The sequence below is a fragment of the Phalacrocorax aristotelis genome, chromosome 21 (assembly GCF_949628215.1).
Source record: "Phalacrocorax aristotelis chromosome 21, bGulAri2.1, whole genome shotgun sequence".
NCBI classification, from domain to species: domain Eukaryota; kingdom Metazoa; phylum Chordata; class Aves; order Suliformes; family Phalacrocoracidae; genus Phalacrocorax; species Phalacrocorax aristotelis.
In genome coordinates this window covers 1085130-1107039 of record NC_134296.1, presented here as the reverse complement: position 1 = coordinate 1107039, position 21910 = coordinate 1085130, and the positions used below count along the sequence as shown (strand labels likewise).

Genomic DNA, 21910 nt, shown 5'->3' with positions numbered 1-21910 from the left:
AGAGGGAGAAATGCCCGTTGCCCTTAGCCCAGTTCCCAGGCAGCTGATCTCAGAAGCAGCTGATTTCACAGGAAGCATACGCTGCCCAACACGTGCTTTCTACATATTTGGAATAAAGATGTGATCCCAGCCATTTCCCTCCAAGCAGTTCCTCATTCAGCCTAACCAGGAAAGACAGATTTGGGTCTGTCTTGTGCTCCCCAGTCATTGCTGAAGGTAGGGCGAGCATGCAAGGTCTCAGGCTGCTTCTCTGCCTTTGCCCCTTTGGCACACACATGCCCCATGGATACACACACCCACACATGCATGCTGTGTGCTCTGCCTGTTACCTGAGAAAATCTCCCAGATGGGGGATGTGGGAACAGCTCCGGGGTTGTTCAAATGCAGCTGCACAGACCAGAAGGAGAAAGAGCAGACAGACAGATGGGCGCTAAGATGGGAGAGGATGGGAAGAGGATAGTCCTCAAGAAGAAAGCAGAAAGCCTTGCCAGTCTCCCCACACTCACACCTCTGCATTCACAGCACTTGCCATCTGATGATCTCCATCAACCCCTGCTAAAGGGCAACTATGCATCTCTGCCTGGCCCCCAACTCCTCGCCAGTCTGTGCCACCTGTGGCGTCAGTGGCAGCTTTTGCCCACCAGCCCTCACAACCTCAATCCAGGCAGAGATTCTCTGATGGTGCCCCATGGCCGTGTCTCTGTGGGGAAGGCAAGTGGGATCTCACAGGCATGAAGTTGGCATTGATGTAGTCTGAGTGTGGATCCTCCCCCAGGTGGCTCAGCTTGACACGAGAGTGATCATCTGAAAGAGACCATACCTGTGTGACCCCACAAGGCAGCTCTTCACCAAGACATGGCCACCTCCTCTTCATCTGGGTGACCAGGAGAGGCCCCAGCAGCTCTGCTAGCTCCATGTACGCAGACATCAGTGAGGCTCTGTGCTTGACCAGGCACCCTCTCCCTGGAGAGGTGAGCATTGCCTGCCAGCTGGGTTAGCAGGCGGGTGAGAAAGCAGATCTGGTATCATGAGGCTCATCAGAGCAGCCATGGGACACTCAAGGTCCCCCTTTGGTCTCTAGCTGGGACCCATCCCTGAGCTGGGCTCACCCAGCACCTGCCTGGCAGCCTCCTGGAGGAGCTGAGGGGGGTTGTCCCTCAGCCCTGGCTCAGCCCTTAAGCCTTGAGTCTCCAGCAGGTAAAGGGAAACTGAAACCCCTTGCAAGACACCCTCCTCCCGGGAGAGGACCCAGCCACGGTGAACCCCGCAGCGATGCAAGGTGAGCCCACGCCATGCAGTGCAGCATGAACTCCCACCCCAGGTCCTGGCGGGAGGAGGGAGGAGACAGCACTTACAGGGCAGCACGTGGGGATATCTGTTCTTGGAGACGTTGGCTGGTAGCTCAGCCTCTACCTTCGGCTGCTCCTTCCCAACTTCCTTCAGCTCCTGTAGGACAAGGGAGAGGATAAGCACAAGTGTCTCTCTGGAGAGCTCCTGGCCAACCCAGCTCCCTCCCCATGGCCAACGGCTGCGTCTGGTAGTTCAAGAGGGTCACCTATGCACAGGGAACTTCTCTACTCAGGATAGCCTGTATACCCTGAGCCATAGGTGGCTTTTCCCAGTGCCTTTTCCATCAGCAGTGTTTGTATTTAAAAGAAAACAAAGCCAAGATCAAGTATTGGGGAAAAAATACCTTCTCATAAATCTACCAAGAAGCTCAGAGCATTTTGTGCTGAAAAACAGAAACATCTTGTGCTGCTTCTGCCTCTGTCCTCACTCAGAAGGCCAGAGAAGGGTGGCGTGAGGAATGCTTGAAATCACTAGTGGGACTTTCAAAGGTGCTGGCAGCAGAACAATGCAGACTCTGCAGCTGTTGGCAGTGGGAGGCAGTAAAGCTAGCCAGGTGAATTTCCCAGCCTGGCCCTATAGCTCTGGCAGTGCTCCTCAGCCTTCCTTTTGGCTGCATGCCCTTTTCTAACACTGTCAAGGTGGATTTCATTGCAACACCACTAAGCATCTTTGCTTCCAGTCCAGGCCTGGGCCCTTAGCTTTGTCCACCAGCAGCTATGGACAGTGCTAGTTCACCTCATGCCACAGACAACACGTTTCTACCAGAACTTGAACAAAATGGGCTTTGAGCAAAGGAATTGATCACTTGGTCCATCCAAGATTGCCTGGTAGGGTGGTTGGATTGCTAGAGAGATAGGTTACTGTCTTTGGAGATGAGGAGTCCATACAGGCCACCCAACAGCTGGAGCATGAGCTACCTGGAAGGGAAATTAAGTCTCATCTTTAGCAGGAATCTCATCTCACCTCAAACTCCTGGAAAAAAGCGTGGTTAGCACTTGCTGTCTTCATCTCATAGTACTGCTTGAAGTTCTGTATGGGAATTGGCCGATGGACATTTCTGCATGAAATGAAGTCCAGAGGAAAACTTGCCTTAGCTATTGGGAGGTCTGGCAGGCCAGTCAGGTGGCCAGTGAGACAGCCCAGCCTTGAGACCTGCAGTACCTGGGTGCACACACACATGGATGCACACACGTCACTGCCCAGGGAACTGGGATCAACAGAGCATTGTTTTATTATCAGGAGGGATTTCAGGATGGTAAGGATATTCTCCTACTGCAGAAGCCTTGCAGAGGAGGTATGGACAATGCATTTCCACTTCTATTGACTTGGAATGGAGCTGGGCAATAAATACTGAACATGGGAAAGCCTATGATTTAAACAATAACTGAAGGAGAGGAGACAGTTGGATTTTTCCTGAGTCAAAGTATGAGAAAGGAAGTAAGTGAAGGACTCTGGGACCTGCAGTGGGGACGTGCAGATAGGGAAGGCTCCAGCACTCACCTCAAGCTGTAGGTCACCATTTCCTGGGGCAGGCTGCTCTTCTTGGTTCTAGAATCAAAGAATTGGAGATGTTACTCTTCCCTGCGGTGCAGAGACAGATGCTGTGAGCGTATTGTGAACTGCTGGCTCAAGGAGCGCTTGTGAGCAGACAGCTCACATCAGGCACACTGCCTCGTGCACGTGTAGGTTCTGTGAATTAATTGCACTCAGACAGCTCCCCTCTCGCCTCTGCCTTTTGCTTCTGAGCTTGCCAGGCAAAACTCCACTGGCGGGTGTCCTAGTTTGCCTAAATCTCATTTTATACCCTCTCACTGCTCTTCCTCCTGGCCCGGCATAGAAGGCTGGGTTTCTCAGCCTGCACCCACCAGGCAAGAGATGGCTCACCCTCACCTCTTTGCTCTGAGCTGTTTCCAGTAGACCAAACCAAAAATAGCTGCAAGTGTCAACAGAAATCCCACAACGATTCCAGCGATTATTGGCATTGAGAGTGGAGTTGCGTCTGCACCAGACCCAGCTGCTGGAACCAAAGAGATAGGATGGACAGAAGTAAGAGTCAGTAAATGGCTGCACTTTATTTATTATATTTGCTCCAGCCTACGATCTCCCTCTGGCTCGCCTTTGTCAGGTTGTTAATTGGCTCTGACCTGCACAGCCAGGTAGAGAAGACGCCATTCTCCATCTTACCTGAGAACATGGTGAATGTCACTGCAGGGGCTACTGGGTCATATTTGGTGAAGGCAGCGATGCTGAACCTAGGGCAAAGCAGAGTCCTGCGTCAGGGGCAATCTGAACTGAGCACAGCTCCCATGCAGCCAGCAGCAGGAAGACCCAAGGGAACAGGGCAGCTGCCTCTGTTTTGAAGCTGGTTTTCTGGTAGGGATTTAAGGAATGTATGGAAATGGTCTCTTCTCCCTTTTCTGCCTCTTGGACAGAAGTAGGGAAAGACAACAGTACGTAGGGAAAATCAAGCTGGGATGACTCACCGTCTTAGTTCGTGTCAACCCATTAATTGGGTTGACTTGAAAGAGCTGAGCCTGGGTGACTGAAACAGGGGCACCTCAGATGGGAGGGCTGAGCCCTGACCCGCACCCCTCTCCATGCACACAGAAGTGGCTGGGACATCCCCTTCCCGGTGGAGATCTGCCCTACACCCCTCTCGTCCCAGAAGTGTGCGCGCCAAGCCTCACAGCTCCCTGCAGAGCTGACTTCTTTCTAAGCAGGTAACCTGGAAGGGTAGGTCTTCCTGTGTCCTGAATGCAAGCTAAGGGTTTCAATCATAGCTTTGGACTTTAGCAGCCGAGTGTTTGTGGAGCCCAGTGTGAGTCGCCTCTGGCAGCACCCCCGACAGCAGCCAGAGCGAAGACCTCTTTGCAAAGTGAGCCTGCAGATGCCATGGCATGAGACATAAGGGCTTGTGGACAAATAACTCACTGAAAGATGGGAAAAGAGGGCTGGCTTTCAGAGTGGAGATGTGCTGTCAGAGGTATCTGCTTTTCACCACACTACTAACGATTAACTAGGAAAGCAGCACAGTTTACCGAGGGTACATATTGTTCAGGGCAGCCAAAATGAAAGCAAGCTGTGAAGAGGTGCAAAAGGATCTTCTAGTCCTGAGTAACTGGGCAGTTAAGTACACGTTATTCAATCTCAGTAGGTGGGCTAATGACACCCTGATGGGTCTGAATTAGCTGTTACCCTGTGGGAGGTCAATGCTGGGGTGAAAATGGCAGCTGGGAAGCACGGAGGGCAGATATACACTCTCAGACTGGCTGGACAGTATTTTGGAGGCAGAGGGTTACCCCGCTGTGTTTGTGCTTTTGTTAAACTCCCCTCAAGGCTGCTGGCAGCTACAAGAGATGGGTCAGGCAGACCTTGGTCTGAGCCAGTGCGTTGCAACACGGACCCAGCTTGCACCCAGGCTGTCCCTTGTCTCAGCCGTGACGGCTGGAGCAGGAGGTGTCCTGGTTTTGGCTGGGATAGAGTTAGTTTTGTTTCTAGTAGCTGGTGCAGTGCTGTGTGTCGGATTTAGTAGGAGAATAATGTTGATAACACACTGATGTTTCAGTTGTGGCTAAGTAGTGCTTAACTAGGGAAGGACTTTCCAGCTTCCCATGCTCTGCTGGGTGCACGATCAGCACAGCTGACCCAAACTGGCCAAAGGGATATTCCATACCATATGACATCACGCTCAGTACATTAACTGGGGGGAGTTGGCTGGGTGGGGGACAGCGATACAGCTCAGGGACTGGTGGGGCATCACTCACTGGATGGTGAGCAGTTGCATCACTTGTTTTTTTCCCTGGGTTTTGCTTCTCTCTCTCTCTCACTGTTTTCCTTTTCATTACATCATCATTATTATTATTATTGTATTTTATTTAAATTACTAAACTGTTCTTATCTCAACCCATGAGTTTTCTTACTTTTACCCTTCTGATTCTCTCCCCTGTCCCCCTGGGGTGGGGGCAGTGGGCGAGCAGCTGTGTGGGCCTCAGTTGCTGGCTGGGGCTAAATCACAACAGAAGGCCACATCTGAGGCTGCTAGGGTAAGGCTTGCCCTGCCATGCCCAAGGGTGAGTTGGGCAGGAGCAATAAAGAATAGATCGCAAACCTTCCGAATCAATTGGAGACTCTCCCGTGCCATCTCAGGGATCACAACGCCTGTGCTGGGCATGGGATGGCAGTGCATCATCATGCAATTTTCCTGCCACACATGATAATACAGGACCTAGGGAGAGCCCAAAGAGCTGTTTGCTCCTGATGATCCTGCTATGGGTGGGATTTCCAAGGGAATGGCTCTCTGGAAACTCCTTTTTATTCCCAGGAGAAGCAGCCATCTCCCACTCCCCGACGCAGCCCAGTGTTAACACCAGTCTCTGTTCTCTGCCAGTGCTGCCCCAAACAGCAGCTTGAGTTAAGAGCCCCTGTACAGCAACTTGTGTAAATCTAAACCGACTCCATAAGAACCAATGTAAGCTTTTCATGTGAGCGCAGAGTCTGCACGTAGCAGAAGTAGAAAGAGCAAAGCAAAAGAGTAGAAAGGAAGGAGAGCCAGCAGGTCCAAACCCAGCACCAGGGACCTGGTCAAATATGACTTTGAATTTATGAATATTGTGATCTCTGTGTCTCATGGGGAACTTGGACTTTAGTCTGTGTGTTTGCTACCCTCAACCTTTGAGCCCCTGATTCTGTAGGCACCACTTGAACTAATGTTACTGAATCTCCTTCATTTTTGCACTTTCTGAGTCTGCAGGTGGCTCTGAATCGCATGCAAAAGCCCTACAAATAACAGTATCCATTTTAGTTCTTACCCTGGAGGTTGACAGCTGCCCAGCTCCCAAGGCATCACATACAGCCCTTGTCAGCCTCAGCTTTCACCACTGCTCTCCCCCTCCCTGCCCACTCATGCTGTCTAATATTCCCCAGTATGCCAGCCCTTGTATCCCTCGGGCGCTGCTTGGTGGGGCAGCCCCTGGGGTCCGCTACTGGGGCTCTGGGGAGTAGGAGGGTGAGGTGGCATCCTGGTGGCACCTTGCAGGACCTGTGCAGTCCCTTTTCTCCTCCAGCCCCTTCCCCTCAGGAGGGATGTTCACATCTCTCACCTGTACTGTTCATTGGCTTTCAGCTTCCCGTTGCACGTTGCCCTGGACTGGCCACACTCCTCTGTTCCCACTGGCACTCGCCAGGTTTTGGGGGTGCTCTTGGGGCTCGGATGGAAGGGATTGGGGATCAGCACAGCCAGGTAGGAGTCCTCTGTCCCGTAATAGTGGTCATACCATGTGCTGGACATGCTTTCCTGGGTGGGCCTCAGCACTGAAGGGGAATGTACAAGGTGACAGTGGTAGTCCCAAAGTGACATCCAGGGGACCTGCTTCCCTCCAGGGAGTCGCTGCAGATCAGGGTGTGCAGGGGCACTTACGTGAATCATTAGTGGTAGCAATGACACCATAATACTCGATCTGGCCATTCTCCTCGCTGAATAGGTCAGATGAGATGATAACTGTGGAGCTGGCCTCCACCTGGAAGATGTCTGCTTGCAAGGGTGGAGGCAGGGCTGGAAGAAAACCAGCAAGCGCAGCCTGTTAGTGTGTCCCTATGCCCACGGACCCACCACACATTGCTCAGCCTGTGACTGGTCCCAGCATCACTGCTCAGAGCTCTGACTCACTGCACTTCAGTGCAGGACTGTATGGGGCTTACAGGCATCCGAGAGAGTCCCCAGGTCTAATTAGCAACACTGTGTGCCTTCTCTTGGGTCTGTGGCAAGGCTGTGGGGAAGAAGGGAACTCACCCTCCACTGTTGTGTTGCAGAGCAGAGTCACAGCCTGGCTCCTCATTGTGTTCATGCCCACTGTGCTCACAACAATTCGGTACGATGAGTTTGGCCTCAGCCCCTCCAGACTGGCCTCGCTCGCAGGGGCACTTATGACATACTTGGAGGTGGGAGATCCATCGAAAAGTCTCTCTGTCACCACCTCATAAACCTCCACATCTCCAGGAGAGCTGGTCCAGTTCAAGTAAAGGCTCCTTGACTCTGGTAGGCATTGCACATCCTCCACTGGCTTCGGCTCTGCAAAGGAGATATGGTGGGCTCTGTACTTAACGGATGACAGAAATCCCAACCTCAGCCCATGTGTCAGCCCAGAGCCACTGTGGTCCTCTACTGCCTGTCCCTAGGTCAATGGGAGAGGAGCAGAGCTGGACATCCGCGACCTGGGACCCTTCTGTGCCAAGGGCCACAGGACAAGGCAAATGGGTCAGGGCCTCAGCAGATGTCTTATAGGAGAAGCAGACCAATGGTGAGCTCTGCAGAGACTGCTTTGCTTCACAGGTGGCCATGCCACAGGGTGATGGGAAATCTCTGTGGCGAGGCTAGCTTAGGGAGCTGATGGCTACCAGTGGGTTATCTTGCTGGTTCTCCTTTCCTCCCACCACTTCCTACAGTTCTGTTGATCCTCAAGGACTGATCCTGTCTTGAGGCCACCCAGGCGTTTCTCCCCCTTCCAGCCTGCACTCCCCCATCCCCACGGCAGCACACACCTACCCATCGGCACTGCCAGGGGTTTGGTGCTGCTCCAGTAGGGCCCAGCCACACAGCTCAAGGAGACAGAGTAGTTCCTCCCTGGGATCAGCCCCTGGAGAAGGTGCTGGACCTGCCCTCTGCCAAGGGCATGCCGCCGGGGCAGCGTGCTGTTCCTGGGATCCCGCAGCCACAGCTGGCAGTCGTCCTGCTGTCCAGAGACACTGTCCCAGGAGATGAGCATCGTGTTGTTCCCTTCAGCCACCACAGAGAGATTTTTAGGAACTGAGGGGGCTACAATGAAAACCACACCAGGGGAGAGTTACTGGCATGCAGGCACTCTCTTCCATCCTGTAGAGATGCAAGCAGAAGATGGGTAACATGCAAGGAAACTTCACGTGTTCAGTGATAATGTTTCTGCAGCTGCCGGCTGCCACTACCAGAAATGACCTTTAAATGGCAATTGGAGGACATGCAGAGTGAGGAGCACGAGGAGGTGGATTCTTCCTCCTGCTAATTAGCATGTTTCATTAGAGACCTGCCTGAAGGGCTCTGCACATGACTCCCAGCACCCTGCCAGGGGCTGGCTGAGCGTGGGAGCAGAGACCTCTGGATTCCCCAAACAAAGTGCAAGGAATGTGGGGACAAGCACATGAAAAGGCTTATTGTGCTTATCTGCAATTTCCACATTCCTGAAAAAAAAAAACCCCAAGCCCAGCCTCCCCCTATCCCCCATGCCAGGAACGTTCTGAGTGCCTGGCAGAAAGGCAGCAGGGATGGTGGGGTGTCCCCACCGGCTGTAAGGCCTCGTGGTCTCCCAGGCAGTATTGCCCTGCTCTCCCCTCCACCAGGGGCTTGCACAGCCCATGATGCCATTGCTTCCGTGGTACCTACAGCTTCCAGGCAGCAGCCCTGGCCCTGGCACTAACCCTTCCCACCACAGGGGCTGAGCCTGCCTGGCTGGGGAAGGCTGAGCCTCACGCATGACGTAAGGACCGCCTGCTCTCCCCACTTACTTGTCCAGTCGCTGATGTTCCCCGCAGAGGCTGTGTAAGGCCCTGCCACAGACACCACTTCCAGCAGGTATTTGTGTCCTGGAGCCAGGCCAGAAAAGGTGAATTTGCTGATGCCTTTCCCAACAGACACATTGGCTGCCACAATACCTGAGCCCGAGTGATACAGGAGGAGCCTGTAACTGTCTTGTCCTTGGGGTTCAGCTCGCCAGGATGCGCTCAGCCTGTTGGGATACCCCTGGTTTGTCATGTACACGTTACGGGGTGGCAGGGGGTCTGGAGAGACAGGACAGGAGACGTTGTCAGTGCAGGGTCTGAGGACATTGCCTGGTATCTTGGCAGTGTCATCAGAAGGGATGCACCACACAGGGCAGGGCACTTTGTCTTGGCTGGATGGCTGCATCCACCAGCCTGGAGGCAGCTAAAAGCAGCTTCTGCAAGCTTCAAGAGGTGCTTGTCTGAGCAGAGGCAGCCCTGTCCCAGTGGACCGAGACATCCAGGGATGGGAAAGGAGGGAGCACCCAGCTGGCTGGAGGGAAGGTGAATGTCCCTGTCTGCTGCTCCCTCCTCCATGCCTCTCCTCCGAAGCACAGCCCCTGGAGCTGCAGTTGATCTAATCCAGGCTGGCGGAGCAGATGGTGAGGGCAGGCAGTGCCCTGCTCAGTGCCACAGCACTGATATACCCTTGGGTTCAGGCGGGCCTCGGGGTCTGCCATGGAGGTCAGTGGGGCCATGTCCTTTGCTGTGAGCCTTCATGATTGCCCAGCAAGGCACACATCACCCTCAGAACAGGGTACTCACATGTCCAGTTGCTGACGTTCCCTGCAGGTGTCCGGTAGGACCCTGCCGTGGACACCACCTCCAGCACATACTTGTTTCCTGGGGCCAGTCCCATGAAGGTAAAGTTGTGGGTGTCTCTCCCAAGTGAGGCCGTAGCTGACACGGTGCCCAGCCGCGCGTGGTACAGGGTCAGTGCGTAGCCGTCTTGTCCCCCGGCCGTGGCTCCCCAGGACGCGGTCAGCCTGTCGGGGTGCCCCGTGCTCAGCAAGCGCACCGTGGCCGGGGGCAGTGGGCCTGGGGAGTCACCAGACCTGATGTTAGGGACCAGAGACTGTGCAGGAGGAAACACACTTGACGGGACATTGTGTGGCAGAACAGATGCTTGCTGAGGGCTGGGACATGAAGGCCCCCTCTGGCACACTTCTCCTCCTCACTTTTCTCTTTTCCATCCCCATCCCACCTCGCCTTGAATGCTGCTCACCCTTTGTGGTCCTTCACATGCCAACCCTCCCTCATCCAGGTCACCCACATCCCCATAGCCCAGCTGGAGCACCTTTGCCACCACTGCGTGTGCACACGTCCTCCGGCACCCAGCTGGCATGCAGCTGCCTAAAATCTTTTGGGGTGGGGAGAAGTGCTGGACTAGCAAAGACCTGTTCTCCTGGGAGGACTGTGGATTAGCCTCTTCTGCTACACTGACTCATGGACCTTTATGGTAATGTCATTTCTACCTGCTGGAGGAGACTCAGCAAGGGTGCGAGTTCTCCTGTATACAGAGAGATGGGGCTACACAGGCAGAGGGATGTCTCTGCATGGGCACAGCTGGGTAACCCTACATGTCATCAGCATGTACTTGTGCAAGTCTACAGTTGAAAATCCATGCCCCTGTGAGGGCGACAGTGTGCCCGTGCACTAGCTGCTGCGTGTTGCAGCCATGCACATACGCACGCACATCTCCAAAGGCACCAGAACCCCTGTAAACCTCCCAGCCCTCCTCAGGGCTGCCCAGTGATGCAACATCTCCCACCCCTCTGCAGAGGACGCTCCTCTGGGCACTCACGTGTCCAGCCACTGATGTTGGGTGCCGCTGCCTGGTATGGTCCAGCCGTGGCACTGGCCTCCAGGGAATACTTGTATCCTGGGGTCAGGCCCATGAAAGTGTAGTTGTGGGTGTCTCTCCTGAGTGAAGCTGCAGCTGCCACGGTGCCCAGCTGTGCATGGTACAGGGTCAGTTTGTAGCCATCTCGCTCCCCTGCCGTGGCCTCCCAGGACGCGCTCAACCTGTCGGGGTGCCCCGTGCTCAGCCAGTGCACAGCAGCTGGGGGCAGCGGACCTGGAGAGGAAACACAAGTCACTGCCAGGAGTCACGTTCAGGCTGAGGGGAAGGAGGTGCTCCATGTCTGTGCCAAGCCTGTGCTGCAGGAGGTGGGTCAGTCCTGCAAGGTCCCGAGGGCTGACTTTGCCCTTGACTCTGTGACAGCTGCCTCCAGGGACTGCGTCCTCCCTGGCGCTGTGGATGGCTGTGGACAGCCACCTGGGACACGGATGGCCAGGCCACGGGGTCATGCACAGATTCCCCATGCTACATCCTGCAGGGCATGAGCACTGAGCGCTTGCATGGATGGGGGAGGAAGGCAGCATCTGGCTGCACCAGTATGGCCTCTGACTTGAACCACGACGGGGGAGATCTGGTGGAGGACCCCTGGCTGCAAGGAAAGCATCATACTCACGTGTGCAGTGGGTGAGGTTGGGGGTGCTGGTGTGGAAGGGCCCAGCTATGGCCCTCACTGCCACGCTGTAGCGGGTGCCGGGGCTCAGGTTCCTGAAGGTGTGACTCCTGGCATCCCCACCCAGCACCATGCGCCCAGCACGACTGCTGGAGGCTATGTCATAGACATCCACCACATAGCTTTCTGCCCCACGCCCTGTTGCTGCCCAGGAGACCTGCAGTGCTGCGGCAGACGGGCTGCCCAGGGTGAGGTTGGCAGGGGCCAAGGGATCTGGAAAGCAACAGGGAAACAGTCAGCCCCAGTGTGCCACTCCTCACTGCTCAGCGCTATGAGCCGGCTGCTTTGCCCAGTGGTTCCCCACGCTCTGGCAGTGCCGTGGGCTGGACTTCCACTGCCACCTACCTACCTAATCCTGCTCCTGCTCCTACTCCTGCTCCCACCCCCAGTTCCCACCGAGCAGTGGGCAGGCTGGCCACCAGAGATCCCCCCAGAGAGAAGCATGGGGACAAATGGGCTGACAGCACACGCAGCTCTGAGTGCAATATCCCCAGGGCTTGCAGCCGGACGTGGCAGGGGAGATACCCAGAGCCTCTGAGGTGGGTAGAGGGGATTGGTTCTGTTGGGGAAGGAGTGAGGACAGTGCACAGAAAGGTGGGACAACTATGTAGAAGCTAGGAGAGCAGCAGGGATGGTTTGGGATGGGGAAAGTGGTGGTGGGTGCTCTGCAAGGCTCACATGGAGGCTCTGGGGCACAGTCTAACCTGTGTCTAACCCAGCCCATCAGACTTACATGTCCACTGGGTGATGTTGGTGGAGGAGGCTTCGAACGATCCCTTCACAGCAGTGACCTGAACAGCAAACCTGCTGCCTGCCTCCAAGTGAGTCCAGGTGATGTTCTGGGCATCCGGACTCAAGGTCTGGACCTGATCCCTGCTCTGGGTGCTGAGGCTATACAGAATAACACGGTAGTGGTCCCTCCTGCCTGGGGGCTTGTTCCAGCTCGTGTAAAGCTCTGAGGAGCTGCCTGGGTTGGTAAGGCTCAGGTTTGTTGGTGCAGCAGGAACTGTGAGGAAAGACAGACATGTGATTCAGAGAGAAAAAGATCCAGTTCTGAACATGCAGCTGTCTCCGGAGGGGAGTCTTGCTTTTCCCAGGCAGCCAGCAGCAACCGGCCAGCAAGTGCTCTGTGTCCCTGTGGTACAAGAAGGCTGCCAAGAAGCAGAAGAAGACCACAGGCCAACATCACTGGGAACCCAACCAGGGTGCCCTCCTCTCCCTGGGTGCCAACATTGATCCCCATCCCACTCTGGAGCTCCTCGCAGTGCTCCCACCCATATCACCCGTGGGTGGTACGGATGCTCACCTGTGCAGCCAGTGATGTTCTTGGGGAGAGAGCGGTAGGGTCCAGCTACTGCCCAGATCCTAACAAGGTAGCAAGTTCCTGGTGCCAGCTGTGCCAGGGTGACATTGGTGCTGTCCTTCCCTACTTCCAGGTTCCTTGCTGGCGCAGAAGAGCCCTCCTCGTGCATGCTGAGCACGTATCCATCCCTCTGCCCAGGAGGGGTCTCCCAGTGCACAGCCAGAGCCCAAGCAGTGCTGACAGGGCTTGCTGACAGGGAAAGAGGTGGTAACGGGACTGCAGGAAAGAAACAGCGTTACAGGAGACAAACCTAGGATCTCAGGCCTGATTCTAATTTGGGAATGAAGATGGGAGCTGCAGGACTGAGCATCTCACATGCTGTCTAAAGACTGCTGAAAGCAGCGGGTTGCTCCCAGATCAAAGGTGCTTCCTGCATCCCAGGTGATAACAGTGCATCACCACCATGGCCTGAGACCCTCTTGTCCCAAAGTGCTTGGGAAGGCTCACAGCATGCCCCACTGAGCTGCTGGGCTCTGGGTAAGTGGGGGCCCCAACAAGACAGCCAGCATCTTGAGTAGGAGACAGGCACCAGTGGTGTTGCAGGGACACGGTCTCAGGGCCCCCCTGCAGAACAACCCTTGGACCTCCCTCTTGGTGCCCAGCTCCTCGCCAGGTCAGAGCCAGGCTGGGTACCAGGGATGGGGATGGGTGCAGAGGAGCTGCATTCCTACCAGTGTAGCTGATGGCAGTCTGAGAGGAGGTGCGATGAGGCCCAGCCTGAGAAATTATCTCCACGCGATACCGGGACCCTGGCACCAGCCCGTCCAGCTCAAGCTGGGTGACTCCACGGGGGACGGACACATTCCTGATGATGGACAGGGATTCGGCCGCCGAGAGCTGTACCAAGTGGTCCCTGCCACCGCCTGACTCCACCCAGCTCACACGTAGCTCCTGGGGTCTCTGGCCAGGCTGTACACTCACATTAGCCAGAGAGAGTGGATCTAGGAGGAAACACAGCATGGAGGTCCATGAGATCATGGAAGAAATCAACTGGAAAAGCCTGGACACAGCCTGGACCTCCTGCATAAGGCTAAAAGAGAAGTGGTGGCAGCTGACTGCCATCTGTCCTGTTGTCCTGGGGGACTTGTGAGTTGCCCGTGCATGTCCCCCAGTCGTTGCTAGCAGGCAGGTGCTGTACCGAGAAGAGAGCACTCAGCTCCCAAGTAGGCTGCTCTGCTCCATGGACAGGGACCAGCAAGCCCAGATGGATCTCTACGCTTCCCCTCCTGCACCCCTCTCCCACCAGTCCCAGGCTGGTCTTGAGATCATGAGCAGTCTAGGCAGAAGGTTCAGCTTGACTGGGGAAAGCCTGAGCTGGGGAAAAGGGTCTTTTGGGGCCCAGAAGCTGGCACACAGCACCTAACCCATGAAACATGCTCTGATTCCCAGAGGCAGGGAGCACGCAGGTCTCACCAGAGCCCTCCCTCTGCCCGGACACATCCATGTCACTGCCAGTCTTGCAGGGCAGTGCCAGGATGCCCTGTCCCTGCAGGAGGCTGGGGACACTTCTTACTCACATGTCCACTCGGTGGCAAAGTGTGACGAGGATCTGTATGGGCCAGCGAGGACAGTCACCTTCAGGAAGTACTGAACGCCAGGGGACAGCCCCAGGAACGTGAAGTTGTGGATGTTTGGCCCCACTGAGATGTTCCTCTGCGCTGGATGGCTCTTGCTGTAGAGCTGGAGGTGGAACTGGTCCACATCGCCAGCAGCCTTGTCCCAGATGGCAGAGAGTCCCAGCGGGTGTCGGGTGTTGGTCAGGGTCACACCAGCCGGAGCCAGGGGGTCTGAGAGAGAAGAGACATCCAGGCAATGAGAGGCAGTCACGGTGGAGCTGCCGTGGAGTGGAGTGGGAGCCTGCACGTGCCTGTCCTGGGCACCCTCCACTGCATGTCCCTGGTGGGCTCAGGTCACAAAACAGCCCTGGCACATCAAACCCCAGAACAGCCTGAGCTTCTGCTCCACCGCAGACATGGGAGCAGGTCCCCACCTTTACTGCTGGGTGACATTTGGAAATGATTTCCGTTCAGTGATGGGTTTGTCCTGCACTGAAGACCCTTTTACTTCCAACCTGGCTGAATGTGGCTCTGTTTGTCGTCCCATTCTTTGTCGGTATATGCACCCCTGCCCCATGTCCCCCCCGCTCCCCATACATGGTCTATACCCTGCCTCGCTTCCATGCTATGAGGTTTCTGCTCTCGTTGGACAGGCCATGGTCGCAGTTTGCAGTAGGGGTGAGGTAGGGGTAACACACTCACAAGTCCAGTCTGTGGCTGATCGCGCGGGGGATCTGTAAGGTCCAGCCATAGCAGCCATCTCCAGTGTATACTGTCGCCCGGGGACCAGGTCCTCAAAGGTGACATTTGTCCAGTTGTTCCCCACGGTCATGTTCCTGACCTGCTCCTGGGACTTGGTTTCCCAGAGGGTGCCTGTGTAGCAGGTGTTGCCAGCGGGAGCTGCTCTCCAGGAGGCTTGCAGGGAGGTGCTGTGGCCCTGATTGCTGAGGGTCAGCTGCTCCGGCGGCAAAGGATCTAGGAAAGGTAAGTTCTAGAGTCACAGCTGCACGTGGACTGGGGTCACCTGGCAGAAGTGCAACCCCAAATGTGTTGGGTCTGGAGCCCCTTCCCTGGGAAAACCCACATCCAGGTGCTTTGGCCACCCGTGGGGTCTGAGCAGGCCACTGTGACCCCTGCTGACACCCACACACCGGTTTGGCAGAGACTGGGCCAGCATAGAGTTCAAACTGGCATGGTGAGAGAGGACTACTGTGCTGCTGGAGGAGGTGGTGGGTGGGATGGTATGGACCAGGGTGATGGAGAGGCGGTTCAGGGCAGATGCAGCCTGAGCAGTGCCATGGGAGGGTGGCCTAGGGGAGGAGGAGAGCACTGGGCTCTGCTGACCCTCGTGCTGAGCTGTTGGCATACAGACCAGGGTCAGGCACACCCAGCAGCACCTCTGCTTTCCTCCTCAGCCTTTTGCCCTTTTATGGCATGAAGCTGCAGAAGACCTGAGGCATGACATTGGGGAGAAGGGCAGGACACAGCGGGAACCCTGGGGCTGGCTGCGGTGAGGACTGTGGCACTCACGTGTCCAGTGGGTGATGCGCCGGGGTGTGGATGTGTAGGGGCCAGCCACGGTGCTGACCTCAAAGGTGTAGAGTGTCCCAGGGCGGAGGCCCTCGTAGGTGAAGTTGGTGACACCTCTGAGCAGCGAGCTATTCTTCACTGGGTGCTCCATGGGGCTCAAGGCCAGCACGTAGCCCTCTCCCACTGCCTCCTCCCAGCTGGCTAGCAGGCTGTAGGGGCTCCCCTGGCTGGACAGACTCACAGCAGATGGTGCTAGTGGCTCTGCAAGGGACAAGGATGGGATTATGCACGTCACTGTGCGGGGCCGTGCATCAGGCAGCCAGGCTGCTCTCATGACACTCTGCAGCGGTCCTCCCACCAGGCTTGGGCATCCAGGGCTGCACAGAGAGCCTTTTACTTCTCTCAGTGCCCGGGGCGGGGTGAGTGCCTCCCCACACCTTTTAAGGGTCCTGTTCTTCCTTCCCAGGGTGGCAGCTCTGGGACAGCACCAACCATGCCTCCACGAGTTGCCCTAGAGGGACTGGGCACAGGGGGATGTTGCTCTGGGGGGATTGGTGGTGCCTCGCTACCCAGCTGCTGTGAGCAGAGGGAGGGGAATGTGTCTTGAAGCCTGCTGAACACTGAGTCCAAAGGTTATTGAGTAGGATCTGGTCTTGATTCATGCCTGACACTACCTGGCACAAGTCTGCCAAGGGCCTCTGAGTCCACCTTCACAAGGAAGCATGGGGCAGCAGATTTTGTCACTCTGACCCACAGCCTGCTCTTGAGACCAGGTGCCACTGCACTGCACAGCCCCATCTCTGCCCCTGCCGCAATCCCCGCCCCAGCATCACACCAGCCTCCCTCTGGGCATCAGCCCTTCCATCAGGTGGCAGAAATGGCCTTGAAAGGACACGCTCAGGCTTTCTGCTTACGTGTCCAGGCTGCTGTGCTGCGGGCTGATGCCCGGTAAGGCCCAGCCACTGCCGTCACCTGGACAGAGTATTGCTTCCCAGGGCTCAGCCCGTGGAATGTGACATGATCATTGTCTCCGCTGACAGAGATGTTCCTCGTCGGAGCACCATCCTCTCCTTCCTGCAGCGTCACCAGGTAGAAGTCCCTCTCTCCCGCTGGGGTGCTCCAGCAAGCCTGCAAGGAGCTCTGCTCCTCTGCACTGCTCAGGGTCACATTGCCAGGGCTCAGGGGGTCTGGAAGGGAAGGGAACGGGATTGAATGCATCAGGATTATGGGATGCTCTGGACCCCATAAAGCCCTGAGCCTCATTCCCTGCTTCCTTATCTGCAGGATTACATCCAGCCTTAGACATCCTTTTGGACCGTGCCGTCTCTGTTTCCCAGCACAAACATTCCTGGTCTAGCAGAGCCCAGATGTAGCTGGCAGCACTGCTGGGAAATTCCTGAAAGTCCCCCTCCTCTCCATTCGTGTCCTGTCATGAGCTTGCTGATATTCCCAGGAACTGGCCCGGACAGAACTCCTGGCCAGACGCCCCTGGCTTGTGTGTCTGGCAGTTGTGTAGGTCAGAGCCGCAGACTGGCAACGGCAGGGATCAAGTCAGACTCACTCCATAGCAGAAACAAACCAGCTGGGGATGTGGAGGTCTTCCAAAATCCCAGCTGCAGAGTCAGCAGTGAGCAGAATCCAGCTTCCTGGGCTGGCAGGCAGAGCAGGAAAGAGCTGGACACTGATCATCTGGTGGCAACCAGGACCTTCCAGCATATGCCTGACCAGTATCTCTGCCCAGGGCCAGGAGGAGTCACTGGCCACAACAGCCCTGAGTTTGCAGCTGGCACCTCCATAATTTGTTGCTCCTCACTAGAGAGGGGCAATGCTTTCTTGGAGTTTGGAATGAGTCTTTCTCTGTCCAGGAGGCTAGGTTTGCCCTCCCCATTTTCCCCATTTTTCCTGGGTATATCTGGGATAGCAAGTCCAGTGCCAGAACTGTTCACAGGGCTATGGACACAGTGTTGGCAGCAAACCAGGACCCTAGTGGTAGAAGTCACCTGCTCTCAGGGCCCTCAGCCTGAGGCCAGAAGGTGGAGGAAGTTGGGCTGACTGGTGTAACTAGCTGGGGTCTGGGAGGCCTAACCTCAATTTCTTGACCTGCCAGAGGCTGGCTCCGTGGCTGTGTTTGCACAGCACCCAGCGCATTAGGGACATCCACCAGGATGAGGTTTGGTGCTACTGAAATATACCCTTGACAGCAATCAAAGAGGACCAAAGACCCACTTCCCTCCAGGAACCTCCAGTTCAAACTGCTATCCTCTTGCCCAATGTTTTCCCTGCTGCCCTTGGACTGCCCTGAGGCACAGGACACTCCGGCCCCAGCTGCACCGCACACCAGTGGGATCTCCTGCCCTTCCATCCTCCTCCTCAGGGGGAGGCCATAGGCTGATCCCAGTGCATCCCAGCAGGAAGTAGGCCAGCACTGGGAATTCACTGTGGGGCAACTTACTGGCCTCACTATTGCAGTGCCCAGACACATGTCCTGGAGCACCTTTCACTCAGGTCCAAGGAGAATAATTGCCCTCTGCACATGGGGGTCTGGCAGAAGACCTTTGGATTCAGGGGCTGGACCAAGAGTAGGGAGAAACCCAGAGCCACTGAGGTCCTCCCCCATCCCTGGCCATCATACTCACATGTCCAAGCAGTGGCATTGGGTCCCCGCACAGTGTAGGGCCCTGCCGTGGCGCTCAGCCCCAGCCAGTACTGGGTGCCGGGGTGGAGATGCTGGAAGGTGTAGTTGGTGAGGCCCCTCCTGGCTGACAAGGTCGTGGTCACGGTCTGGGTGAGGAGGTTGTGGAGTGCGAGGTGCAGCCAGGCGGCCCCCCCAGCACCCACCCAGGAGGCCACGAGGCTGGTACTGGAGCCTGGGCTGAGCCGCAGCTGGTTGGGGATGGAGGGAGCTGAGGGGAAGAGCAGGAGGCAGCAAGATTCAGCACTGGGGCTGGGGGTCCCTGGACCCTCCTCCTGCCCCAGGGTCTCCTATGCCCACAGCTGCTTTCTATGCTGGCACGAGTGCTGAAGGTCTGGCAGGGGTCTGCTGAGGAATGTCTCCCACGCGAGCTGAGGGGCTCTTGAGGGCCCTCCATACTGTCATGCTCTTTCAGGCTGCAGGGCAGAGCAGGTGGCAGCCCAGGTAATGCAACATTTCTGCAGCTCCCACCAGCCAAGGCCTTTTGCCAGGATCCCCAGATTGCCCTTCCCCCATGGGGACATGGAGCACACAAACCCCAGCTGCAGGTCCTGCAAGGCAGGACTGAGGTGCGAGGTTGTCCCCTTGGCCGAGCCCACTGGGCTCAGCAGGGATGTGAAAAACTCCCACCCCACACAACATCCCCATCCCGAGCCTGGAAACCTCCCACTCTCCGCCAGCCCAGCTGGCACGTGTGCTGCACCGCTCCTGCCAAGCCCCTTCTCCCACCCCTTCCCTCTTGGGCAGGCACACCCATCATTCCCTACCTGTCCACTGGTGGGTACTGGTGCTTGCCTGGCTGGATCCAGCCAGCGTGCTGACCTTCAAGGCATACTCGCTGCCAGCCAGCAACCCGTCAAACAGGAATGTGGAGGCGTTTGGCAGGACGGACACATTTCTCACAAGCATCTGGGAGTCGCTGTGGTAGAGGGCAAGGTGGTAGCCGTCCCGCTGCCCACGGGCGTGCTCCCAGGAGGCACGCAGCACGGCAGAGCTCCCGCCGCTGCTCAGGCTCAGGTTGCAGACGGGCGAAGGACCTGCATCAGACATGGCACGGACGGCGGTTGGCTGGTTGCCTTGCGATGCCTGACCTGCCAGGTTGCTCGAGGGACAGTGGGACAGTGCTTTCACCTGCTGAGGTCCTGCCAGCCAGCTCCATGGGATCCAATCCCCCAAGCACAGCCCCACCACCTCCGTGCCAGCTCACCAGTCTCCCACAGGTTGTGTGGGCTGCACCATCCCCTTTGGACCAGTCTCTGCACAGCCACTCTGAACTGGGCAGGGAGGCTCGGTCAGGGACAACACACCAGATGCGCACTGATAAAGGTGAAGCCCTCAGTGCTTACCTGTGAGCTCACTTGCTGCCAGGTCCTCTGTTCCTGCCGGCCCTGTGGGTCCTGCCACCTGCCTTCCTGTGAGCACCAGCCCCTGCTCCCTGCAGCCACCACTGCCGTCTGACACCATCTCTTCTGCTGGTCAACCCTGTCCCTCCAGCTCTACTCCCCTCCTCTAGGTTTTCCACCTTCACCTGCACTGATTTACCCGAGGATCCTCTGGAGAGATGCAGGCAAGGGCTGCCATCCTCACCTGAGCTGTGGGCTCACCAGCCCTGCCCCCTCCCTCAGTCCTTGGTATTGGCCAGGGAGGGCATAGAGCAAGGCTTGGTGGGTGAGCCAGTGATTGACAGACACGTGCCAAAATCACAGCAGATGCTACTTCCTGGTAGTTCTTTCTAGGCCTTCGGGCATGACTTTTCCACCCCTCAGCTCTCTGCAGTCCACACCATAGACTGGTCTATATTATTCCAGGAGAAGATATAGCCTGAACCCTGCCCATGCAAAGTGTGGGGGGCAGGACCCTCCTTCTGCAAGGATGAGTGAATGACCCCTGGGGCTCTGGGGACCTTGTGGAAGTGAGGAAAGACCTGACCTCCCCATGGACTCACAGGACTCTGCGCAGACCTGTGCTTCGCACCCTCCAAAGCAGTGTGACGATCATCGGTAGGAGACCTCAGACCCTTTGACCCTGCACTCCCTGGGGAACGCCTTACTTGTCTGTGCTGTCACTGTCTGGCTGGTGGTCTCCGTGCTGGCAAGCGTGGCTGTCACCTCAATCTCGTAGCACATGCCAGGGGTCAGCCCGTGGAACCAGAAACTGGTGATGTTGGGTCCAGCGGATCCATTCTGCAGCAGCGTGCCTGGCCCCAGGGAGGAGAGGGCGAGCGAATATCCCTTGGCACCCCCCTCCGGCTCATCCCAGGACAGAAGGAGGGAGTCCGACCGGCCATGGTTACTCACGCTGAGGTTCAGGAGGGTCCCTGCAGAGGCAAAGCCAAAGCCCTCAGCAGGGAGCTGTGGTGCTGGTGGGTGGCCAGCCTGCAGAGCCAGGCTCCCCAGACCACCCACCCTCACTGCACACCTTGGCCCGGGCCATCACCTTGGGCACTGCCCCGCTGTGATGAGGCCCCCTGACCCCAAAGGCTCTGCACAGCCTATGGAAAACACAGAAGGTTCAGAACCCCCCATGGATGGGGGTCAAAGGCGCCATGTGAAAGACGTGCTCCTAAACATGGAGCATCTCTTCCACTAGAGAAAGCCCAGAAGGCTTCAGGCCATCACATGGTTTGTCCAGACAGCCCTGGTTTATGGCAGAAAAGTTGCTTTGGCTGGGTATAATCCATTGCTCACCACCTTGGTTAGTCTGAGCCCCCAAAGGGGGGTGTTGAAGGGCTCTGGGTCCACCTCGCAGTTCCAAGACAATGGCCAGTGAGGGAGCAGGTTGGATATGGCAGTGGGGCCATGATGCTCCCTGCAATAGTCTCTGCCTCTGTGTGGGCTCTGTCCACACCCCACTGTCCTGCCCAGTGCAGAGATGGCACGGGAAGAGTAGGATGCTGCGTACGTGGAGGAAATGTGGGGCTATATTGGCACAACCCCCTGCTGAGGTGCGTCCCTGCCTTGGCCTTGCTGCAGCAGTAAGGTCAGCCCTCCGCAGCCACAGGGCTGGTGCTGTGGCACCCAGATGGAGAGAGTCTGGGGACAAGGAAGTGGCATACGGGGCTTTGCCTAATTGGTGGGTCAGTGGCCAAAACTGCTATTGAATCCCTGCCATTAGATTGCTCAGGAACCACCTACACAAACAGGAGCCAGACAGAGCCTGTCTGTCGGGACCAAGCCAGCAGCGTGACCCTTGCAGGCTCCATCTCTGCCTCCCCATGCTTCCACCAGCAGATCGTTGTGCGCTCCCTATCCCCAGCCTTGCTGTGAACCACGAGCTCTCGATTGCTTTCAGCCTTTAGGAAACATCGGAACAGCTCTAGTGC

The 21910-nt window shown here is 56.7% G+C and overlaps 1 protein-coding gene across 2 annotated transcripts in view; it reads right to left on the bottom strand.

Moving 5' to 3' along the window:
• LOC142067096 (receptor-type tyrosine-protein phosphatase V-like) overlaps positions 1-21910 on the bottom strand; it is a 41422-nt gene that overhangs the window by 10555 nt on the left and 8957 nt on the right. Inside the window, exons 2-26 of one of the 2 annotated variants that reach the window (XM_075115382.1) lie at positions 20886-20905; positions 20639-20785; positions 19356-19625; positions 18533-18799; positions 16811-17083; positions 15897-16157; positions 15069-15341; positions 14328-14597; positions 13482-13751; positions 12754-13026; positions 12181-12453; positions 11391-11660; positions 10721-10993; positions 9682-9954; positions 8884-9156; positions 7892-8161; positions 7139-7417; positions 6767-6901; positions 6450-6660; positions 3535-3602; positions 3241-3367; positions 2851-2898; positions 2314-2407; positions 1356-1446; positions 728-804 (exon numbers count right to left, since the gene is read on the bottom strand). In XM_075115382.1, coding sequence (XP_074971483.1) covers positions 728-804; positions 1356-1446; positions 2314-2407; positions 2851-2898; positions 3241-3367; positions 3535-3602; positions 6450-6660; positions 6767-6901; positions 7139-7417; positions 7892-8161; positions 8884-9156; positions 9682-9954; positions 10721-10993; positions 11391-11660; positions 12181-12453; positions 12754-13026; positions 13482-13751; positions 14328-14597; positions 15069-15341; positions 15897-16157; positions 16811-17083; positions 18533-18799; positions 19356-19625; positions 20639-20714 — 4995 coding nt within the window. In that variant the 5' untranslated portion in view covers positions 20715-20785; positions 20886-20905. Of the gene's footprint in view, positions 1-727; positions 805-1355; positions 1447-2313; positions 2408-2850; positions 2899-3240; positions 3368-3534; positions 3603-6449; positions 6661-6766; positions 6902-7138; positions 7418-7891; positions 8162-8883; positions 9157-9681; positions 9955-10720; positions 10994-11390; positions 11661-12180; positions 12454-12753; positions 13027-13481; positions 13752-14327; positions 14598-15068; positions 15342-15896; positions 16158-16810; positions 17084-18532; positions 18800-19355; positions 19626-20638; positions 20906-21910 lie in introns of both variants that reach the window. The other variant, XM_075115381.1, reaches the window with a different exon arrangement.